This window comes from Nicrophorus vespilloides, unplaced genomic scaffold, assembly GCF_001412225.1.
Source record: "Nicrophorus vespilloides isolate i.1.1-1 unplaced genomic scaffold, Nicve_v1.0, whole genome shotgun sequence".
In the NCBI taxonomy this organism is placed as follows: domain Eukaryota; kingdom Metazoa; phylum Arthropoda; class Insecta; order Coleoptera; family Silphidae; genus Nicrophorus; species Nicrophorus vespilloides.
In genome coordinates this window covers 762,251-779,588 of record NW_017100081.1, presented here as the reverse complement: position 1 = coordinate 779,588, position 17,338 = coordinate 762,251, and the positions used below count along the sequence as shown (strand labels likewise).

General features: G+C 28.9%; 3 protein-coding genes across 5 annotated transcripts in view; 1 reads left to right on the top strand and 2 right to left on the bottom strand.

Annotated features, from left to right (window-relative positions):
* LOC108566937 (tyrosine-protein phosphatase Lar) overlaps nucleotides 1–17,338 on the bottom strand; it is a 430,502-nt gene that overhangs the window by 276,028 nt on the left and 137,136 nt on the right. The gene's annotated exons all lie outside the window — the stretch shown is intronic.
* On the top strand, nucleotides 4,976–6,181 carry LOC108566939 (polyadenylate-binding protein 2-like). 2 transcript variants are annotated; one of them, XM_017927087.1, is made up of 2 exons: nucleotides 4,976–4,998; nucleotides 5,483–6,181. In XM_017927087.1, exon 2 carries the CDS (start codon nucleotides 5,506–5,508, stop codon nucleotides 6,097–6,099), a length of 594 nt encoding a protein of 197 aa, XP_017782576.1. In that variant the 5' UTR covers nucleotides 4,976–4,998; nucleotides 5,483–5,505; the 3' UTR covers nucleotides 6,100–6,181. The 2 variants fall into 2 exon arrangements, with proteins under 2 accessions (XP_017782576.1, XP_017782575.1); XM_017927086.1 differs by lacking the exon at nucleotides 4,976–4,998 and having other exon boundaries at nucleotides 5,226–6,181.
* Nucleotides 8,105–8,731, bottom strand: LOC108566924 (polyadenylate-binding protein 2-like). The gene has a single exon (XM_017927059.1). The coding sequence runs from the start codon at nucleotides 8,729–8,731 to the stop codon at nucleotides 8,105–8,107; it is 627 nt and encodes a 208-aa protein (XP_017782548.1).

Here is a 17,338-nt window from a genome sequence, read left to right as displayed (position 1 = left end):
GGGTTCATCAGAAATGATCAGGTATGTATTATATAACATATATAATGATTGAGAACCTTTACCATAAAATCATGTCAAATAATAAGGGTCTATATCGCAAGCCCGACAACCGAAAGACCGTCTATTGAAATCCCAACGTTCGAAATCCCGACTGTATCGAAATCCCGACTATATCAAAATCCCGACTCTATCGAAAATTTTTACAATGACATTTTAAAATTATTTCGGAGCGTCACCTTGTGCTACACTTTTATTATTAATAACAATAAATTATTATTAATTTATTTGATTTTGTTGAATTATTTATAATAAAATTTAACATAATAAAATAATCTCAAATACAATTAGATTATTAATTATTATTATTTATTATTTAAAAGTCATTACGTTCCGGGAAATTGATACAGTCGTGATTATGGTGGTCCGGATTTTAATATAGTCGGAATTGTGGTTGTCGGGATTTCGAACGTCGGGAATTTGATTGACGATATTTCAGTTGTCGATCTTGCGATTGCTACCGAAATAATACGTAATATATTCATAAAATATATTCAAGTATTCCAACACAACACTTGCCAAGTAATTTGTCGAAAACTTGTCATAATCGAACAGATTATATTGAAACAAATAACTTTGACAAGTATAAAAGATCTTTTGATAAATAATGTTTGCTAAAAATTGCTAAAACAACTGAAATGTTTCTATGTTTTCTATATTTTTAAGAAATTATGGTCTTTATGGTAACATATTTGAATTATTATATTTTCATGTACATCATGCTTATCATTTAGTTACAATAAAATAAATATCTTTTAAATTACAATCTTATTTAATTTTAGCCCTAAAATGGAGGACAAAAGCGACTAAAATTTATTTGACTTTTGCTATTCATTAAAGTAATATTCTAAAATTTTAGTTTTATTAAAAGTTGAAAATAATGATTATGTTATCAAATGCAAAAAGATAATAATGAAATTTCAAATTACAAGCAATGATAATGCATAATTTTTCGGTATCAGTAAACAATCCATGTAATTTTCTAATAAAACAATGAAGAACGTCGTTAAACGAAATTACCCAACGATTAAACATACACTAAAGCTGTTAGTTTCTGTCTTTTTTTTCTGTTCTTCATCCTACAATGAAGCAATTATCTTTGGAATTGTTTTAAATAATGTATTTTATGTTCATATTAATTTGTTTCCAAGTGACTCTGTAATATAAACGAATCCCTTTGTTCGCGTAGGTAGCATCAGCATAAAGTACTTTGCGATGAGAGGACGAGGAAAAATGCGCCTCGAACAGCGAATAAAAATATAACCGACGAAATTAGCCTGGGAAAATAAATTAGCGGTGAACTCGATTATGGCGAGATTTAAGCGGCCGACAAAAATCCGCTCGTAATATTCATGAGGGGTCCCCGGTAATTACGGTGCTTGTTATAAACATAAAATTTTGGACACTAAAATACATAATTTCCAATTCCGTTCGCCCGTAAAAACGGAACCAACGATTTTATATGATCATTGCGGTCCGATCATAAAAGTTACACTTGTTTTTCAATATTTAACGGGTGTACAGCAATCAACAACAACAATAAATAAAGAAGAAAAAAACAACATCGAACACTGAATACAAAATGCAAATAGGAGAATGTGATTTATGGCTAGTTAAGAACACATTTCTAGGGCAAACGTCGTATCAGTATCCTATGACTTTTAAAACTTACAAACTTTATTCATTGTACTTTATAGTTCATTTTTTAAATAATCTATACCTAAAAGCTTATAAAAACACATCTTGATATAACAAATAAACTTAAGTACAACTATTAATTTATATTGATTTATTGGAAAAGGTATGAAAAGACATAAATATTGGTTTCTTTATAAATTTAAAAATTATTATAAATATATCCTTATATTATTTATGAATGATTCGTCATTTAGGTTTACTTATTTTATTATATCCGATGTGCTGTAATGTTATATAATTATTTTATACTTTTTTTTCTTTTCTTAGAAAATGAAACTTTTAGAAAATTTATTTTGAAAAAGAGCATAAACTTTATTACACCATTATTGCCATAAATAAAATATTTTTTTCATAAAGGTTTCATTTTCAAGTGAAACTAATAAACTATTTTCAAAATAATACTTTAAATTGTGCTAAAACTTACGTCCTTTAATGAGTTACAAGAATTAATGTATATTTTTATAATTTATTGCATATATATATATTTTATATATACAAAGGGCTATTGACCTGAGACTGTCCGCCCTTATTGACATTTACTTTAAATATTTTATATATTGTGTATAACAAATTACAAAAGACTCGTAAATTGTAAATAAACCTTTTTGTCTTTAGAAATTAAATTATAATTTTTGTTTTATCTATTCTGTATATATTAGCTTTGTAGTTGCTACCCAAAAGACCCCTATTTTACTGAGGTCAGTGCCCTGAGGCAAAACAACCCTCTCTTTACAATCTGTTTATTAAATCATTTTGTCCCAATTTAAATTTTGAAACAAAGTAATCTGCATAAACTAGTGAAATAGCTAATACAAAATTAGGATCGTTATTAAAATATATATTTAACTTATAGATGACTTTAATTTATATTTATAATCATCATTTAGATAATAGATTAAACTTAATACTTATTTTAAGTTAATGTAAATTCCTTGATTGAATCGTAAAATACGTATTATATTTCCATATATAAGCTATATTTGTGTAAAATGTGTTTTTTGTTCAGAAATTCCTGCTATATATTAAATTATTTAAAGCAAAAGTAAAAATATCTTCATTAAGTTTTGTTTTTTAAATAATATTACTGTACAAGATTGATATGGATGTTGAAATTAATATGCAAATAAATTTACAAAAGTTTGGTATAGATCTGAAGTTAAGTACGAAATTAATTAGATTTGAATCAATAAATCCCCTTTATTGAGCAATAATTTTTGTCGAATGCTATAAAGCAATGGCGCAACACAGCGTTGAAACTAAAAAACCAGAGAATAAAGTACCTGGAAGTTTTGTAATGGGACGTCGTTAAGATAATTTTCAATAAACAGGCAAAAGCTAGTTAATTGCCTGCGAGTCCCGAAAGCGGGATTCTGGATGCAGCAAATAGGATGCACTTAGCTACGTGGTTCCATAACAAATGTAATTTATTTCGGGAATGACATCAGGTCGCTGCATGTTCCACATGCTTTGCACATTACCATGCCATTCGCATTCTTCTTTGCTCCATACACCTTGTTTCCACCAGAACATCTCCAATATGCAACACCTAGAATTGCCACTCCAAAATTATCCAGCAACGTGTAATTGCGCATAGTAAATTCTACAGCACGAGCTTTGCAAATCGATTGTCTTCTACGATGCAGCTTCGGAATATATCCTATCGGTGGAAACGAGATGTGTGGTGGTCAGTGGAGCGATCTCAGGATATATCCAATATCCTGTAACGGCGCCGCCATCGATGCAAACTATAGATTTGGGTGTGGAAAAAAAAGCACCATCGAATCTTGTTCTCGCGAAGGAATATCGAAAAGGGCCTGCTCCGAAATGTGCGCTGCTCCTTTCGAAAATTATCTTTAAAGCCAAGAGGAAATGTGTTTTTCTTTTGTTACTCCCCTACAGCATATTGTTCCAAACCTCATTTCCATTCAACCCCTCAATGCCAGGTATATAATAATACACGTCGCGGTAGGCGGAAATTGTTACATTTTTCTTCTTCTTTATTTATGTTACATAGCCAGTGGGATTGTACGACTTCGAGTTGCTTACATTACTTCTGGATTTGATGCGATAAACTTTTTCTTTCACCGCTCTTTTGAATTCATTGCAAATTAATTTTTAATTTGTCTAACAAAAAATATATAAATAAATAGAGATGCAAGGATTCTTAGAGGTCTTCAGCTGTTGAACGCCAGACGACTAAAGTAATCTAATTAATATTCTAGTTACTCACAATGTCCCTATTCTTTTGACCCTCGTGCTGGGAACCTTTGAAATTATGTAGCATCCCTATGGACGCATTTGGGCAGTCACATCTTGAATATTTTATGAATGAAAACTACGCTCAGCCTTAATTCTACAGGTTCAATTTTATTACAATGCGTAACATTTACTATATGCACACGTGGCAGTACAATGTGCAATTCCAGATGCAAGTTTAATTATATCAAACTTCATTTTAATCAATACAGTACAAGTACAGTACAAGAGCTAATCTAAACTTTCAAATATAGTAAATAGATAAATTTATAGATATAAGATTCAAGTTGGCTACTTTATATTGAATTGAATTATATTGAGTTAATTGAGGACACGCTGAACGAGGTCTTAATTTATGTGAACGCAGCTTTAATATATTGCTTCTACAATGTAATGTGTACTTACTGTAATATCTCGTATAGTGCTGCTTCAATCAGTCCGGATTTACTTGTCTTGAAAATTAAAAGAGTCTAGAATATTGTTCATGTTTCATGTTCATGATGTGAATGAAATGTTTATATTATCATTCTACTAATTATAATAAGAATGTTATAATGATGTATTCCTTGAAGATCAAAATTAAAATCACCTTAACTTTTAATTTTTAGAAAAAGATTAAACTTTAAGAGGATTTTAATTTGGAATATATATGATTATGTTATAATGATTCAAATGTTAGTTTTTTTTATAAATATTTCAAGAAAACAAGGTCTTTATTTGAAATATGTACCAAAATAGTATTGTTTTTATTAATGTTGTGTTTAATATTTCAATGTTAGTAGATTATTAAAAAAATATTTTAAACTATCTTAAAAACTGTACAAACTCGATTTACTTGCAATCGCAGAATTTTAACTTTTATTTCTCAATTTTTTGGTTCACTTCCACTTGCAGAAATAATCTGATCTTTGTTTATATTTCTTCTACATTTTCATATTTCTATGAATTATTTGGTCATTTAAATTTATTACACTAAATAAATAGAAAGTAAGTAAATAAAAATGCAATCGACCAATGTATTATTTTGTAATTATATTTTAAGAATACTGAGAATTCACTTGCATTCGCAGATTTTGAACATTTATGTTTCATTTTTTTGGTTCACTTTTACTTGCAGAAATAATCTGAACTTTGTTTTTCTTGTACATTTTCATATTTCTAAGAATTTGTTGGTCAAGTAAGTTTGTAATTATATTTTAATAATACTGAGAATAATGGTCAAGTCATTTGGTTACCTAACTTACTAGTTTTATGAGGCGCCCAATAAATTTAAAACGTATTTCTCTTAATACTATATTTTTGCGCAGGTAATTTTTAATACCCAAGTTATGTAGTATAAATACTTGGTTGAAAATCACAAAGGCATTAGTTCTTCAATCGCCTTCAGTACGACAACATCACTTTTGTTATTAACCTACTATTAGCTTCTTTGCATTTTTAACTTATTTTAACTTAACCAAAATGTGTAAAGATATTATAGAATTGGAAAAAGCCATGGATTTTAACTTTTCATTTGAGGACGACGCAGAGCTTATTGCTATTGAAGAATCCATGAAGAAGACCAACGAAGAAATCAAAAAGTTGAGTATACTTCAGGATGACTATGAAGAGGATGATAACAATGAAAACAAGAATGAAGACAATAGAAGAAGTGTGTTTGTGGGGAATATTGCTCATGGTACTACTTCGTCGATGCTGGAAGCGTTTTTCAGCAAGTGCGGAACCATCAAACGTGTTATCATTTTCGTGAACAAAATTACAGGAAAACCTAAAGGGTTTGCGTATATTGAATTTGAACTATCATCGTCTGTGGAGAAGGCCCTGAAAATGAATGGGTATAAGTTGAGATCCATGCCACTTCAGGTGATGTCCAAGATGCCCAACAAACCTAGATTGACAACCACCAATCGTCCAACTCTGGTTTCTGCAGATCTAGGGAATAGGCAAATGTCTCAAGTTGATTCGATGAGAATATCCGAACATTTCAAAAGTATTTGTTCAGGAAGTAATGTTGCTAGAAAAATTGCTGGAGCATTGAAGACTAAATATTCGGTGAAACGTCTAGGTGTGAAAAACTGTTTGTTTTAATGCGAAGAAATTCGGGTAATTAATGAAAGCTTTGTAAAAAGTAGTTAGGATAATTGACAATATTTTTGTACATTTATTGTGATACATGTTAAATATAAATTAATAATAAAATATACGATTTTATATAAATATACTTTGTTTTTATTTAAAAGACTATTCGTAATAATATAATTTTCAGTGCTGTTGTATTTCACTGTTTATATATTGACTTTAAGTTTAACTAAATCAATAATATTAATTTTAATAATATTATTTTATTAATTAATTAATTATTTTTAACATAGAAATGAGTGAATTTGGAAACACTTATATAAAGTTATCTTAGTATTTTACTAGGGAAGTATAAAATGTTATTATTAACTTCCGCTGATTAAAAATAATATGGAAATGATTTTTCGATTGAATATCTGAAGAATTTCAATACTCCTCCATTCCACACAAACACAGTTATTTAACAATGTTTTTAATACAAGTAGAAAAGAATATTTGAATATGATTCAAGTAATATTCAAGCATTGAGGGTAAATGTTGTTCGTTAAATAGAGTCATTAGGAAATAATGCTCGATACAAAACTAAGAAAGAAACGAAAACATAATATTCGGATACAGTGAGCAGAATGCTGCAAAGGCGGCAAAGGAAGAAACAAAAAAAAATAAAAAAATTCTCTTTATAATAGGGAGTCTTTGAAGACTATAAAAACCCTTACGACTTAACGGACAAAGCTACGGAATCCAACAAGACCCGCACGGCAATGAAGCGAAATACATGAATTTTAAAATTGTATACGCTTTGTGTCTATCTATGCACCTTTTAGGAATTGATGAAGGCTTCGCATTAAAAAAATGTAAATGTAAAAGAAACAGTGAGCTCCTCTTATCATTTAAATTTCTCGACACCGGGTATATGATTTAGCAAATTGGAGCAATTGGGAGGAAAATAAAATCACCTCGGGGTGTGTGTTATATTATTTGATTGGGGGACGGAGACGAGACAGTACGAAGGACTCAGGAGTCCCATATTGCCCAAATTAAATAACAAATTGATTTAGCTTTGTTCCTTTTTTGCTCTATCTCTCAGTCTCTCTCCTCCATATTCGCATTCGATGCGCAGGATTTAAGCTATTTTCCATCCCCCTTTTGCGCTGCGAGGGTGAGGATTTATGATGCTCCCAAATAAATACGTACACATATACAGAGGAAACTTCATAATCCGAACACTGAAAAAAACACACACAACGTGCAGTGGATGAAATATGCCACGTTACAAATAGCTATTACACTAAATTCACTGTACCAACTGGAGTGCTATGCGTATTCGAAAACAGGACGATTAAATAGAAAGACAAATAAAAATGCAACAACAACAACGGCATCCAAAGCAGAGAACCTACTAAATCCTAACGAAAATAACTCATTGGCCATAATATTAACCGCATTACGTAAATCCTTTTTTATTGTCCGAACGCTGCCGATTTCCTTTTTCCATGTATTGCTTTTTGAATCAAGCCATATAAGCTAGATTTAAATTGTAGTTTAAATCCGCTTCAAAAAATGCTAGCCCTGCAATACGATGCAACTTGAAATATTGCAAGCTTTTATTCTGTATACGAATGTATACAATAATACAAAAAAAAATAGTCCTAGACAATCCTAATCCTTAAAATTATTATCCGATTTTTAATATAATAAATCGAATTATAATTGTTAAATAATTATTTTTCGTTTTGGTTATAATTAGATTATATAATTATAAATTTGAGTAAATCTTTTCAAATATCAATTAAATCAAATATGCAGCTTTTTTTACATATTTTATACTTATATTATACAACAATACTTCAAGATTTCTTACATTTAGTGTTTTAAATAAAGTATTTTTATAAAAAATCGTATATTTTATTATTTATTTAGATTTTACGTGTATCACAAAGAAGGTACAAAAATATTGTCAATTATCCTAACTACTTTTTACAAAACTTTCATTAATTATCGGAATTTCTTCGCATTAAAACAAACAGTTCTTGACACCTAGACGTTTCACCGAATATTTAGTCTTCAATGCTCCAGCAATTTTTCTAGCAACGTTACTTCCTGAACAAATACTTTTGATATGTTCGGATATTCTCATCGAATCAACTTGAGACATTTGCCTATTTCCTAAAATTGCTGAAACCAGAGTTGGACGATTGGTGGTTATCAATCTAGGTTTGTTGGGCATCTTGGACATCACCTGAAGCGTCATGGATCTCAGCTTATAACCATTCATTTTCAGGGCCATCTCCACTGACGATGATAGTTCAAATTCAATATACGCAAACCCTTTAGGTTTTCCTGTAATTTTGTTCAGGACAATGGTAACACGTTTGATGCTTCCGCACTTGCTGAAAAACGCTTCCAGCATCGACGAAGTAGTACCATGAGTAATATTCCCCACACACACACTTCTTCTATCGTCTTCATTCTTGTTTTCATTGCTATCATCCTCGTCATAGTCATCCTGAAGTATACTCAACTTTTTGATTTCTTCGTTGGTCTTGTTCATGGATTCTTCAATCGCAATAAGCTCTGCGTTGTCCTCAAATGATAAGTAAAAATCCATGGCTCTTTCCAATTCTATAATATCTTTACACATCTTGTTTAAGTTAAAATAAGTTAAAAATGCAAAGAAGAAAATAGTAGGTATTTCACAAAAGTGATGTTGTCGTACTGAAGACGATTGAAGAACTAATGCCTTTGAAATTTTTGAGCAAGTATTTATACTAAATGACTTGGGTTTTAAGGATTACCTGCGCAAAAATATAGTATTAAGAAAAATACGTTTTAAATTTATTGGGTGCATCATAAAAATCGCTTGACCATTATTCTCAGCATTGAATTTAGTAATTTTTTTAAATCATCACTGTTTGAAACCTTACTAATCGAAGACCCTTTTTGTAATGTCTGTTTTTATTTTCAAGAAAAAAAATATCCAAAATTATTTGTGCACATACTTTTTAGAATTTGTTTACACTTTTCTCAATTGATATTTTCTTAGTTTTGAAATTTTCCTACCTTTCTATAGTGAATCCACATTCATATTTTTCATTATTTTTCAAACACAATAATTACTTTGTTATCAAAGTGAAACAATATAAACTTTATATTAATTAATTTAATATAAAGTTTATACAGTTTAATCCAATAAATATGATATTTTCATTATTTGAAAGATGAAGCCAAATAACATGTATTTTAACTTACTTATGGATTATGCCGGGGAGAAGATAAATGAGTGCAGCAATATTGAATTATGGCTATTTCCTATGGGGAATATAATAACCATCAAAGTATGTCCTTTCCTGAATCTACTTATACTTTATTCGAACTTTTGCAGTTCATCATTATCTCACTCGCCCTTCTTGTAAACTCATTTTATTCATTTCCCCATCGTCCTTCTTCCGCTTTCCAAAAGAATTGTCTTTAGATCATAATCCATTTTTCAACTAAAGAGAATTTCCTCAAATACATCAAGTTAAAATACATCAAAGAAATTGAATTTCATTTTTATTTCTTTTACTTAAAATTATTAAGTAAATTACATATTCATTTATTATTAATAATGAGTTACTAATACGTTACATCAAACTTTTCGATTAAAAAATATGATTTCCATTATTTCAAAAATTCTGATTTTTTTATGTCGTATAATTTTATTCATCAATGTGAACATTGAGTACATTTAAGATCGCGGTTGACAATCTTTCCCGGTGGATAGTTATCATTATGATAATTTTTCTGAAAAAAAATTAAATATTCAAATTTAAAAAAAAAAACTACAATATTTACCGATTAATGTTTCAATATGAAAATAATATTCATATAATTGAAAAAAAACACAGTTGAAAAAAAAAAATGTAAATTAATAAATATTAGAAATAATTTATCAGTTTACCTTTTTATTAATTATTAATCAAAAAATATGTTCATACATAGTCTAGCCACTAATTTGATTTTATAGAGCTATGTTCATACCTGGGATATTTTTTTATTCATAGAGTTATCCGTAAAAAGTTACATTCTATGCAAATTGTGCAATATTCGAATAATTTACACGTAATTGCTCGCAGCGTGCATATTTTTATTTCAAAGTTTCGTTTTGCGTATGAAATAAAAGTAAAAACTGTATGAATGGAGCGGCGTAACATATTTTAAATTATTTGCAAAAAAAAATATATACATACATATCATAGTGCCATAGCCAGAGTAAATTATATAAAACAGAAGCGCAGGGAAACGCGAATTTACGCTTTGATAAATTTAATAGTCAACGCAATCACATACATACAGAGAATGGACGCAATTAATTTTCGAATGTTTAATGTTGTGCTGATGTATAAATATTATAAATAGTGATTCATTTAAAGTCCGGAAAAAAGGTAGCAGAATTGTTTTGCCATTAATTTAACCAATCCTTCATGTTCGCATTTCATCAATGTGAGCCTCACATCCACTCAATACTTGACATAATGGGGTGTGCAAAAAAATATATTTTTGAACCAAAAGATAAATTTGCTTTGATGTAATTTCGCATAACACGAAAGTGGTTCACGCTAAGGTTAATTGTATTTTCCATGTTCCATTAGTAATTGAATTAAAACTAACTGCTAGTCACATTTACACAATGTACGCTGTTACCAACGTTACAAAACGAGCGCGGAATATATAAAATGCATGTGCATAAAAACGTACTGAATACAAGCGCACGAATGTTATTTAAAGTCCACATTAGATTACGCCCTCATTCCTGTATTAGTCCATGTTCTTTTTTTATAATTATTTTTTTCCGTCCACTTTATTTATATACAAGTATTTTTTTTTTCGGAGGTGGTCTTTCCAGCTTTTTACATATATTTCCTTTCCTCTCGCAATTTATACGCGATATGCAAATGCTTTACGAGTGGCACGCATACAATTATTCCACGCTTCATCACTGCAAAGCCTGACCTTTACTATGTGTACAACAAAATTATTTATATAAATACGTTTAATGCAGATTGAAATAATCTGTTAAGTTCGAAATTCGTAGATTTTCTGTTTATATGGTACTTAGTTCATACAATATTGAGATTTTGTTATTGAAAACCGGTTTTTGGAATTAACATATTAACTATTAACATATAATATTAAATTCAAACCTCGCATAATGATGAAATTATCAGTTATTTCTGTGAGATAACATTAATTAATTAATTAATATTTATTTGTTACTTGCTTTATAAATTGTACATCAAAATTAAATTTTCTTATATTTATAGAATTTATTAGTCACTTTAACCAATTCATTATTTAATTCCTATCATATATGTTTGCTGTACAAAAGACTTAATTTTTTTATTATACTTATAACAATTTAACTTTTGTTATATCCTATCATATACTTTATGTATTTATATACATATGAAGAACAATTGTTTTTGTTTTGTATAAAGGGTATCTCAAAAAGAACTGAAATTTAAATGTGCCGCCACTTTTTAGCGGTAAAACCAGATTAAGATTTTTAAATGCTATAATTAGTAAACATCGAACAACGCGTAGAAATTAAAACAAAAAACACTTAAAAATGTTGACCATTTTATGGAATTGTTCGCATGACGTAAAGCTGGGGTATTGATTGGACCTTACTTCTTCGAAAAAGTACATCAATAAAGCACAAACCATTGAGGACCTCAAAGATGAAATTTGATACAACATTGTAGAAATTTCCCAAAAATTATGTCAACATGTTATGAAATATTTCATCAAAAGAGTGAACATGTGCTGCCATTGCACGGGAAGTGGGGTGATTTGTCATATATTATGTATGGTATTTCTACTTTCTAGTAAAGCAAAAATTGTATAGATTATCAAAAAAAAGTTTTATTAAAAAATGAATATATTAACAACATTTTGGGACACCCTTTATTAAAAAATTTTGAATACCGAATATCGGTATTAAGATTTTGCTCCGGTATTTTAAGCAGTATTTATTTAAATCTATAACTTTAAGTACATTATCTCGTGGTTAAATATTGTAGTTACATAATAATATCGTGCAATGCATGTTATGATCAAATCTTGAAAAGGTTTGTTCGAGTTTAGTCGTTGATTTCAAGTAGATTTTGTGGAAAATGACCAAAGTTACATAATAATCCCAATGTACATTTCTATTAAGTTTTAAAGGTATGGTTTTTATAATGGTTTCAATTGCTACAGTCGCTGTTAACTAAGCTATTATTGAAGGAACTTGCAACACATTTGTGTACCTCATACATCAAGTTTTCAACAATTTTAGTGTATTCGATAATTTCCTCTACAAAGTTTTAATTTGTTCACAAGTATCTATTACCACACGCTTTAGCGGTAATACATCCATTGTTTTAGGAAATAACTAGTTATTTCATAGAATATCTATTACAAATACTTAATCTAACTATTAACTATTTCATATAATAATGGATGGCTAAATTCTATTCTATGTACTAAATAATAATAATATTTATGCTTTATTAATTTGCACTAGAACTCGTTTGTCGAATGTAATTAATTCCTAATACTGTTCGAAAACCGAAACCATATTCCTATACAAAATCAAGCTAGTAGGTAAAATTGTTTTCGGAAACCGAGTAGTCTGCGTCATTCTTAATGCTGATCGAAAACCGAAACCAATTTTCCATAAAAAATTATGATAATAGGTAACATTTGATACGGAATCATTCTTAAATGCTATTCGAAAAGCGAAACCAATTTACCATCAAAATTCATGATAATAAGTAACATTTGATTCGGAATTTGAGGAGTTTGTTTGAGATTTATATTGGAACTTCGGTTGTCGAATTTAATTCATTCTTAAATGTTGTTCGAAAACCGAAACCATTTTCCCATAGAAATAAGTTAATCGAGAATGAAGATCCCACTATATATTTAAAATTTTATGATAACAAATTCTTGCATGAACTATACAATATAAAGTTTGGACTTCGAAACTTCTTAAAATTCTAACATATTATTACCAATTCCTATAATTGATAAGATAATTAATGTAATAGTAATAAGTTAAAAAATATTATAATATTTAAGTTATCATTAAAGTTTCTAATTTAATAGTAAATAAAACTTTAACACTCGGAATGCGAAAACTGATTTTATTTTAACGGCTTGAAGGGTAAATAATGCCCGGTAGGTCTAGGTGGTAATCTAATCTATAAGTCAGTTATGAGAATTTTAGTAGTCGTTCGAAAGCACTAACTCGAAGACAGTATAATAAACAGAGCCGGGAGGAGTTTGCTGCAGGTCCCAATAGGAAATTTGCATCATAAAAACTTTTCATTTAGTGCTCTTCCCTCTCTCACTATACATTTTTTGTCCAGCAGATGGAAATACAGGTATTAAATGGATTTTAATACGCTTGGGGTTTTGTTCGGCAATTAAAAATATTCCAGTATTGTTTTCGCGTAAAGAAGAACCAAAGTTATCTCGTAATTTTTACATTGCAGACATTCGTTTTTTCATTAATTAGCAAAAAAGTTTCAATTAAGATATTAACGTGAAATTCGGGTTTCTTTATAAGGATGACATACAATTTTTGCATGAATGAAAAATATAATTGAATCCTTTGATATGTTAAGCAAAAATTTAGTTCAAAACAGAATTCCGATCTGTTTAGACATTTGTTTGACAATGTTGGAAATAACAACTGGTTTTAGCAAAACAATTAATTTTGTCCCTTAAAAAATACATTTAATTCAATTGAAATAAATAAAATATAATTTATTTACAAAGTAAATATTTTAATTTAGGGCACAAAAACTTTGGTCGTAAGCCATTATGTAAGTAAAAAATATTTCTCAAATTTTATAAACTTTTATAGAATAAAAATTAAACAATTATATTAAAAATACACAAAAACTTTAGAAAACAAATGTTCAAATTTTCTTATTATTTATAACATCCAACGTGTCACAAAAGTAAAGAAAGTTATTTACGTACCATTACATGTTTTCATTTTTGTTAAGCAACGACACTCGTCAGTCTTAAGGATAATGCAAACTCACCTGAAAGAGAAAAAGATATTAGCATACAATATTATAGGATCAATTATTATATCATATTTATATAATATCTAGACAATGTATATATTTTGGAATTGAATGCGGAATATACGGATTTGCGTTTATTTAATATTTGTTCAATTATTATTTAAATATGGATTTAATTATAAGTCAATATTTTGCAAAGTAGTGCTACACCACCGCTTATGACATTTTAAATTGAATTATAATAAACAAAACGTGTAAAAGCATATGTAAATAATTTAATCAAAGTAAATATTATTAAAACGTAAATTATTTCATATATTGAATATATTTAATTTTTTTATATCGTATAATTTTATTCACAATATGTTCATCAATTGAGTAAATTTAAGATCGCGGTTGACATTAATGGATATAAAAAGCCACAAAACAAATAACTCAAATCCCTGTAATACTAGTTCACATTAATAAAGAAATTTAAAACGGAAATGGATTAATGGATATTCTTTCCCGGTGGATAGTTATCATTATGATGATTTAAAAAATGAAATTATTTGTTGGTTGGCTATCGTCTTGTAGGTTAACACTACTGAAGTTAACCTACAAGACGACATATTGATGCTCTGCGATTCCATTATTTCCTTGCACTGTGAATCTGCTACTAACCTTAGCACAGTCATTGTCTATCAACTTGGCTGAAGGTCCATATGCAGAACCTCATTTATTTCACTGTCCATCTGTGATGAACGATGGCCCTATTGCTGAAGGCACCGAGAGGGCTCACAAAGGGCCTTGCTTGACCAGGATTCGAACCGTCGCCGGTTCAAGCGTAGGTAGGGCGACTTAACCATTCGGCTATTAGTCGCCCAAATATATTTATTGAAAACAATATTTTAAATTTAAATATAAATAAAACAATATTTAGTCTAACATACATTATAACTTAGAAATCGTAGTTATTGAACCACAAATATAAATAACAAAAGCAAATAATAAAATTAATCGTTATTAGATCTTTTTACCATAATATATTAAATATATTATAGTTATTGTTACGAAGCTTCGATATAACGAAGTACGCAAGTTTTAACCCTATTTAACATAAATAATATTTCAATTTAAAGCTAAGTTATAATATGGTTGAAGTTATACAAGAAGAAAATAACATACAATATAATAGAAATAAAGTTATTCAAATGACTCAATCAATCAATAAATTTTCAGTGGATGATTTCAAAAATCTAGAAGATTTATATTTAAGAAATTAGTAAATCAACTTCAGACTCATAATTTAAAATAAAACTTTTCTTTGTTCGAATAAAAGCTTTTCATCTTCTTTACGAAAGTAAAGATGACGATTCAGGGTATAATATATTTCCAACTAAAAGGAACTTTTGAGTAACAAAGTAATTTTGTGAAACGTATTATTTAATCGAGGAATGACTGTATTACATACTATTACCATTATTATATTAATTTAAAAACTAACTTAAATAAGGGGGGAGAACAATTTTAATCAGAATAGTATTAGAGAGTAGTCTTAAGTATGAATAACAGTATTAGAATAGTCAGTAGCGCATCATGACTTTGATTCAACTGAGAAAATCATAACGTTTTCTGGCTCCTTAATTTAAGAGGTGTCTACTGCATCTATGCGGCCACTGAGAATAGTATTTTAAGTAGCAGTATTAAGTATAGAAGTATAAGTATTATGTAAGATGTAGTAAAAAACGCCATCTTTGAAATACGATTTATTCAATTCCCCGCATACTTTTGATACTTCTTCGAAAACAGAGTTTTAAGTGATTTTTTTGTTTAACATATCATAAAATGTTTATATTCATATTCATGTTTATTATTACAACAATAATGAAAGAGAGCTATATTTATTTAATGTGATTTATATAGAATGGAAAACTTGAGATTTTTCACATAAATAAAAATTCATATAACGTATCAAATATTAAGAACATTCTTGAGAAAATTGACAGATGCACGATCATTATATCGTTGCATTATTAAAGATATAAAAGAAATATTTGTTAAAACGTTTTCAAAATGTTAATTTTGTATTTCAAAGCCGTGCCAAAGACATTTTAAGATTTAGTGACTAGTTTACTTGTAAATTTTTTTTTTGCAATTTTGGGTGACATTGTATGCTTTTTTGAGTTTCACAAGGGTAGTAACTGAACAGTTGCTACCAAAAACAAGTTTACTAAGTGCGTTCGTAAATGCCAAAGGTGGTTTTCTAAGTTCTTTAACTTTGATCTTTTTGATCAGGAAGACCAACAACTTTAAACGAGGACGTGTTAAGGGCGGAAGTGGAAGTAAATTCATATCAGACAATCAAGGAACTGTCAAAGACTCTTAACCAACCTTCGTCGATCATCCAAGAACATTTGCAGCTGATTGGTAAAGTATGTAGAGCAGGTGTTTGGGTACAGCATAATCTGTCCGAAGAAAACAAAGCTAATCGATCCACTTATTGATGGATGCATCCTCAAAGATAATCCAAAATGCAAAAGATATTGGGTTTACGAAATTGTTCGCGAAATCGTTAATTTTGAAGTGCTCAAATCTGGACACACTCTGAATGCAGACCTTTACTGTGAACAATTAGATCGAATAAAACAATCTTCAATTGAAAAGTGTGTAAAACAGAAAAGGCTTTATTCTGGAATACGATAATGCAAAACCGCACTGCGTTATAGAAACCTTCGACAAAAATAATGAATTGGGGTGAAAGGTACTGCCTCACCAACCATACTCGGTCGACCATACATTTGACAAAAAAATTTGGATGATATCCAAAATGCTACCTCCAGATATTATGCTCAAAACCTAATTGATTTTTATCGATGCGGCATTGAAAATTTGAAAACGAGGGTGGTTACATCATTGATTAAATATAAAAACAAGTTAAAAATGTATTTGCTTGAATTTAATTTAAAAAATCGATATTACTTTCCGGTTCCCGTAATATATAACTAATATTAGTTTAAGAATTATATTTAAGATTATTACATGTAATGGTTGGCATAAATTATTACAAATGTCAGCAATTTTTTTTTGTACTGTTTATTGTTTGTAGGAAAACTCATATATTTTAAATAACAATTGAAGGGCGGAAACACTGATTTCTATAAGTTTTTTTAAAATTATGTATAAAATAAATATTACTTTACTTA